At 30.5% G+C, this 8,211-nt stretch overlaps 1 protein-coding gene across 1 annotated transcript in view; it reads right to left on the bottom strand.

The window, feature by feature from the left end:
• LOC106468992 (alpha-L-fucosidase-like) overlaps positions 1-8,211 on the bottom strand; it is a 36,775-nt gene that overhangs the window by 19,332 nt on the left and 9,232 nt on the right. The window contains exons 2-4 of the mRNA XM_022397385.1: positions 4,524-4,874; positions 2,985-3,091; positions 353-483 (exon numbers count right to left, since the gene is read on the bottom strand). Coding sequence (XP_022253093.1) covers positions 353-483; positions 2,985-3,091; positions 4,524-4,873 — 588 coding nt within the window. The 5' untranslated portion in view covers position 4,874. The remainder of the gene's footprint in view (positions 1-352; positions 484-2,984; positions 3,092-4,523; positions 4,875-8,211) is intronic.

The raw sequence follows: 8,211 nt of genomic DNA, 5'->3' as shown, positions 1-8,211 counted from the left end.
ATATATTATATAATATATTATAAAGAGCTTTTATAACAGGAAACCTTTCTGCTACAGCGTCAAACTTCAGTAGCATGCGAAGTGTTATAATAATGTTAACACTACTGATGTATCGTTTTGTCTTTGTTTTTGATGGAAAGTTTTCAATAACACATTTATAATAACGCATTTAATATAATTTTGTAAATACCGTATAGTGTATACGTATTTTATTAAAACACTTAAGACACGGTAATTTTAAAAAGTTAAGTAAAGCATAAACATATTGAAGACAATAACGTTATTTTTGGAAACGATCATTATCGGTAATTCATGTTTTCATCAAAAGATATTACAACATTAGTGTACGAACCTCAACAAAGTCTTGTGTCTTCCAGTGGTTTGCCTTGTCTTGCAAATAAAGAGGATTTAAACCGTCAAAAAGTGAATGATAAACACCGAACCTAATATCAGTTTTCTTCCGTATTGAGTTTGCTAGATCTCCTTAAAAGAAAATAAGAAGTTTATACAAATAAATATTTAACTTCCGCAGATAAATAGTTGTTATTTCTAACCCTAAATATGTTTAAATAATCTAGTGATAACCTACATTCTTCACGTAGTGATATTAAAAACAGTTTTAATAATTTAGTGTAAACCTACATTCTTCACGTAGTGATATTAAAAACAGTTTAAATAATCTAGTGATAACATACGTTCTTCACGTAGTGATTTTAAAAATAGTTTAAATAATCTAATAATAACCTGCATTATTCACGTAGTGATATTAAAAATAGTTTCAATAATCTAGTGATAACCTACATTCTTCACGTAGTGATTTTAAAAATAGTTTAAATAATCTGATAATAACCTGCATTATTCACGTAGTGATTTTAAAAATAGTTTCAATAATCTAGTGATAATCTACACTCTTCACGTAGTGATTTTAAAAACAGTTTAAATAATCTAATGATAATCTACACTCTTCGCGTAGTGATTTTAAAAACAGTTTAAATAAACCAGTGATAACCTGCATTATTCACACAGTGATTTTAAAAACAGTTTAAATAAACCAGTGATAACCTGCATTATTCAAGTAGTGATTTTAAAAATAGTTTAAATAATCTAATGATAATCTGATTCTTCACGTAGTGATTTTAAAAACAGTTTAAATAATCTAATGATAACCTGCATTTTTCACGTAGTGATGTTAAAAACAGTTTAAATAATCTCATGATAACCTGCATTCTTCACGTAGTTATTTTAAAAACAGTTTAAATAATCTAATGATAACCTGCATTCTTCACGTAGTGATATTAAAAACAGTTTAAATAATCTAGTGATAATCTACACTCTTCAAGTAGTGATTTTAAAAGCAGTTTAAACAATTTAATGGTAATCTACATTCTTCACGTAGTGATTTTAAAAACAGTTTAAATAATCTAATGATAACCTACATTCTTCACGTAGTGATTTTAAAAACAGTTTAAATAATCTAATGATAATCTGATTCTTCACGTAGCAATTTTAAAAACAGTTTAAATAATCTAGTGATAACCTGCATTCTTCACGTAGTGATTTTAAAAGCAGTTTAAATAATCTAGTGATAATCTACACTCTTCACGTAATGATTTTAAAAACAGTTTAAATAATCTAGTGATAACCTACATTCTTCACGTAGCAATTTTAAAAACAGTTTAAATAATCTAATGATAATCTACATTCTTCACTTAGTGATTTTAAAAACAGTTTAAATAATCTAGTGATAACCTACATTCTTCACGTAGTTATTTTAAAAACAGTTTAAATAATCTAATGATAACCTGCATTCTTCACGTAGTGATATTAAAAACAGTTTGAATAATCTAGTGATAACCTGCATTCTTCACGTAATGATTTTAAAAGCAGTTTAAATAATCTAGTGATAATCTACACTCTTCAAGTAGTGATTTTAAAAGCAGTTTAAACAATTTAATGGTAATCTACATTCTTCACGTAGTGATTTTAAAAACAGTTTAAATAATCTAATGATAACCTACATTCTTCACATAGTGATTTTAAAAACACTACATTCTTCACGTAGTGATTTTAAAAACAGTTTAAATAATCTAGTGATAACCTGCATTCTTCACGTAGTGATTTTAAAAACAGTTTAAATAATCTAATGATAATCTGATTCTTCACGTAGCAATTTTAAAAACAGTTTAAATAATCTAGTGATAACCTGCATTCTTCACGTAGTGATTTTAAAAACAGTTTAAATAATCTAATGATAATCTGATTCTTCACGTAGTGGTTTTAAAAACAGTTTAAATAATCTAGTGATAACCTACATTCTTCACGTAGTGGTTTTAAAAACAGTTTAAATAATCTAGTGATAACCTACATTTTTCATGTAGTGATTTTAAAAACAGTTTCATTCACGTGATATCAGTAGAGGTGTAGCGTCAAGAAAAATGATGGAATAAATCGTTACCATTGAAAGGGAGTTTATGAATTCATTACACGTAGGAACGTTACAGGAAAAAGCTGTGTATCTATATTTCTTCCAAAAGGAGATTGATAAATGTCAGTTTGAATTTTCTACTTCAATATAAGAACTCGTTATAAGTTATTGTACAAGTCTATGATTATTTATTGTTAATAAACTGTTGCAAAAATTAGATTTATTCAATATATTCTATACACTATGTGTTATCTCGGAATTAAGGCAGGAGTTTATTTCGTTTCATGATATCTATCTGAGATCTTATTGTTACAGAGCTACTAGAGATTGATAAACGTTTAATTATTACAGTTCACTAACGAGTTTTCAGTGAAGTCCAATGATCATGGCATTCTAGCTGTAGTTTCAATTGTTACTATTTATTAACAATTGTTCGCTTAAATCTAATGACAAAAGCATTCCAGTATTAACTTTCGGTTGCTACTATACTTACTAACAAGTTATCGTTTACATCCATTAATAGAAACATTCAATATAAACTTTCAAATGCTTCAGTTACCAACAAGATCACGTTTAGGTCCAATGTCCACAGCATTCCAGTTCCACGATGTTTTGGATGGCCAAAGTGTATAACCGTCATGATGTTTTGTTGTTAAAACAACATACCTGAAACAGGTTTAGTCTAACATTTACACTTTCTTAATTCAACATAGGATATTATTAAAAACACTTCCTTCATAAAAAAGAAACTTCTTTTCCAGACGATTGCTCTTGACTGCAACATTGAAATTAATGAAATACTAGTAATTAAGTTTTACTAAAAAAAAAATGTTGTTGCTCACTTTGTTAATGTTAACTGATGTACATCGTTTGGCTCCATTTATCAATACATCCGTATAGTACACTATTACATACAAGTTATAGCATTATGTGAAACTTATTAATTGTTGAGCATTATGAAAGTTTAAAAGTGATTATAACAATTGAAATAAATTACCCAACAGACACAAGAAAAACCTTGCTCACTTTGAACTCAGTGAAGTGTGGACCAGCTTAAAAAACACTGAAGCTTGCTAGTTCTTTTTTTTTTCTCTCAACGTCATAATTCTTGCTGGTATTTATAAATTTTTTGACATATTACAATTGCTACTAAAATCATTCCAAGCGAGTCCTCGAGTTAAAATTTTGAGTGTCCTTCTAAGACCCTTGAGAAACTGAGCTATGACTTAGAGTTACTATAAATCCATACAAAACCCTAGATCAGCATTTTATAAACCTTATTCTTGAGTGAACCATTTTGAAACATAAACCTTATGCAACCCTAACAGCACCCAAAACAACATAACAACCAACATAAAAGGTTACGACCAATAGTTACTGTAAGAAATTTCAAGATCAGTAAAAGGATGTGTTCTAGTTTACTATAAGTCCTTCCAAAATCAGTAAAAGGTTATTATTTAGATTTACTATAAGTCCTTCCAAAATCAGTAAAAGGTTATCATTTAGATTAACTATAAGTCCTTCCAAAATCAGTAAAAGGTTATCATTTAGATTTACTATAAGTCCTTCCAAAATCAGTAAAAGGTTATCATTTAGATTTACTATAAGTCCTTCCAAAATCAGCAAAAGATTATCATTTAGATTTACTATAAGTCCTTCTAAGGTCACACAGAAATTACGACATTAGTTAAAATGTGTCTTTTAAAGCCTGAAAGTAGTCTTTGATCAATGGTTATAATAAATGTTTCAAAGAGTGGAAGAAAGATACAATCTGCAGTTAGCATAAGAAGAGCGTCCTACTTTTGATCTTTTATCTATGAAGCAGCTTAAAAGAGTTAGAATAGGTCAAAGAACTGGAAAAAACTAAGGTCTAGAGTTACAGTGTATATCTTTGTGGAGAATGAAAAGCTGTGAGAGAGTTAACTCACTTTCTTCACAAGGCAAAAACAACAACAAAAACTATGAACTATCATAAGTACTTTAGAGACCAAAAGAAACTGTTGTATTAGCATGCAACTCGTACAGGACAGAAGAGATCCTGATTAGATCATAATAAACGTCATTAGTTTAAAGTAAATCAACTAGAAGTTTTACTTACTTTGCACCTGAAGCACTGAAAATATCTGTCCAATGATCCGGGTCGTAAAATTCACACGTGAACTGGGAAGCGAATTCTGGATATGTAAAACCTGGCTTGTAGTTCTTATGCATAAACTCGACAATTTTGGGGTCTTTTTCAATGACCCACATATACCAGAACCAGGCGGGTCCATAGCTTGGCACAGAATAGACTCCCCAGTGAAGAAATAGTCCAATTTTGGCTTCATCAAACCAGGTCGGTAAAGGCCTGCTATCCAAAGATTTCCAGTTTGGCTCATACTGACTGATGGACAGATCAAGCAGCGGAACAAAAACAAACGCCGTTAACAACCATCTAGGCTTATCCATCCTAAGAATTAGATTCAGCGTCACACAACAGAAAATTGGTATAACAAACTTATTGAAAAGAAATATATTTTATATCAATATATATATATATAATTATTTATTATTTAACCTTATCACCATACGTGTTGATAACAGAAGGGTAATAAATTTTTTAATGTAATTATTCATAACCATATATAGGAAAATTACATACATATCATAGTTGCCGCTTTGTAAGCTAGATGGCAGCAGTGAAAACTTTGGTGTATATCTAAAGACATACGTAGAGATTTGACGTAGTGAAGTGCGCTGATGGCGAGGTGTTTTTCGCTATACGAAATCTAGTTTTTGTAAAGAGGTTATCGTTATAATGGTAATCTTTACATTCTTATGTAGACAATCCAAAGCCGCTGATTTGGTGTATCTATTTATTCAAGTTTTGTAAGAGGTTGAATAAACACGTTATCACTCTTTCTAGTTATCACTTCAATCAACATACGGATCATAAGATAGAAAGATTGCTCTTGTAAAAAATGATTGCTTGTATCTACATCAGAAGAAACAATTCTGGACATGACAAAGAGCCCTTGATCCGTAACTACATTTTAAGTAAACAGGAAATTAATCCCAAGTAGGTCACGAAATAAAAAATATAAAAGATTATTAGAGCAAGAATCACTTGTCGATAAGAATATTTGAGATTCTTCCTAAGCTAATATTTAGCTACTTTTGCTGGTGTTATTTCTAAGCTTATTTCTTTTTATTATTATCTTGCACTTAAAACCTTTGATTGTTAAATGTTTACAAATAAAGTGTGATATTAAAAGTTTTTGGGAGCAGCTTTTCTGTATTTGTTTGTAATTAAGCACAAAGCTACACAATGGGCTATCTGTGCTCTGCCCACCACGGGTATCGAAACCAGGTTTCGAGCGTTGTAAGTCCGCAGACATACCGCTGTGCCACTGGAGGCACTTTTCTGTGACTTTTCAAAGTTAACTGCTATAGAGATAGAGGTAATTCGACACTCTTTCATACAAACTAACGTTAGCACAAAAGCCAATCATAGCGTAGAATTTTGAATAACAATACGTCAAATTCATATGAAATAAATATAAGTCAGAGAAAGCAATAGTATTTTTATAGGTTTGAGGCAGAGTGATTTATCTGGTCTCAGAAATATAAGGGTCAAGTGCACCCCTAGTGTTTCGCGTGGACTGTGATATGAGATTCCGTGGTTCGTGTCCCGTTACTGTAAAACATCGCTCTCCGCACTTTAGTGCCGTGAGTGCATTGTAAGAGTGACGGTCAAGTCCCACTATTCAGTCTGACTAGAGTTGGTGTTGGAATGGCTGCTTTCTCTTTAGTCTATAACTTCAAACTGAGGGATGAGTAGCTTTGCGCGAAATTCAGCAAATAGGCAAAATTCAGAAATGTTTAAATATAATATTTTTTGTTTTACTTTTATGCTGGACATAAGAATATCCGTTTAACCAATAACAGTAGTAAATAAAACACCATTTTTGATATAAATAATGTCCTCTGGTGTGTCAACGATAAGTTTACAGACTTACATTATTAAAATCGGGGGTTCAATTACTGCGGTGGAAAGAGAACAAATAGTAAATAATGAAATTTCTTCGTGAAACTGTAACATATTTTACATAAATGTAGTAGAAACTGTTTGGTAATTTTTGCACTTTCGGACTTTACTTGAACTGGAGGCAGACAGAATTTCAAATAGCCTTCTAAAAAATATAAAAGAATTTATGTTTACAGAACTAGAATTTAAAATATTTTAATAAACAAAGTTTTGCGGAATTTGATTATATCGCAGGTATGATTTGAAGAAGATCGGATCAGGTTTTGACTGTGCGCGGAGCGAGGTGAAGTGACCAACTGTGTAAGTTAGAGGTAACTGAGAGAGAGACATCTGACTCCACGCCATTTTATGCTCAATCTAGCAAACTGAGCACGTGAAAGTTTCGTGATTCCCTGGTGTAGCAGGTGAGAATGGGAATGAAGTAAAAATGATGCAATTCACTACAATTATACCGAGAACAAATAGCATATATGAACAATATATTTGGAATTTTACACCAATACAATACAATACAGACAATTTTGGAATTATCAAAAAGGTATGCCTTTTTCCCATTAAAATGTCCCAGTGAACTTAAATTCATAAAATAGCTCTATTGTACTGATTTGATTGCAAGGTATGTGACATAACAAAGTGCTGATAAAATATCGAGATACTACAAGAACTCAAAATCTAGTGGTGGACAAATTCTAACTACATTTATGAAATCAGCACCATCATATTACCTCAAACCACAATTTTTTCCAGTAGTAATGTCTTTGTTTTCCAGTGTAATATGAGAAAAATATATTTTGTGTTTTTTTTTAAAATGTTAAAATCATTAGTTTTGTTTAAAGTCCATGTGACTATGCTACTAGGTAAATGGCAATAATATTTCGTATGCATCAGTTATAAAACCTAAACAAGACAAATAAGTTGGAAAAGTTTGTAGTTGAGCACGAACGTGCCTTGCAATGTTGAACATTTGTTCTGAATACTGTTTTTTTACGTAACATTAGCTATGTAAGAACACTATATAAAGTACCAAAATAAGGTAATTTGTCACTTGAAAGTAGAGACAAAACTAGGTACAACAATTTCAAATTTTTCATAATTTGTAACATTTAATTTTTCTCGACGAATATGTATATATTTGTATGACATTTGCCTATATAATCATCTCTGAACTTGAGCAACAGTGTTTTTATTAGGAATTAATTATGGAAGAAACTGTAAAGTAAAGAATCTCCACAACAAAGGAACCTGAATAATTATTAATGTATTAATGTTCTTGAATGATATCAAGACAGCTTTATACCATTTCATAAGAACTGTTATTTCATTCTATATGTACAGACAGTTTTCAGTTATAAAGTTATCCTTTTGTGAATTTTCATTAGGTTTAATTTAATTCCTGGGTATCTCTACAATTTACACTACATTTTCTTTCACTACATTAAACATTATTACTGATCTATGTACTCAAATGTTAATAAATTGCATCTACATAAATATATGTGTGGCATAGTTTTGTTTAACCTAATTCTAACTACATTAGAAGAAACAAAATTACCTGTAACAAAGATTCCCTTGATTCACAAATGCATTTCAAATAAGTAGGAAATTATAATTAAGTATGATCATGCTTCGTCGGCTTTGAATAGGCATTCACACGATAAAATATAAGAAATTAATCACAAGAATGTGACGAAATAGAAACAATCTATACTATTATTCTGCTTGTTTGTATGTACGACCGTTACGCTTTCTGACCGAGAAC

This window comes from Limulus polyphemus, unplaced genomic scaffold (genome assembly GCF_000517525.1).
Source record: "Limulus polyphemus unplaced genomic scaffold, Limulus_polyphemus-2.1.2 Scaffold3251, whole genome shotgun sequence".
In the NCBI taxonomy this organism is placed as follows: domain Eukaryota; kingdom Metazoa; phylum Arthropoda; class Merostomata; order Xiphosura; family Limulidae; genus Limulus; species Limulus polyphemus.
This window is presented reverse-complemented; position numbering and strand designations above follow the sequence as displayed.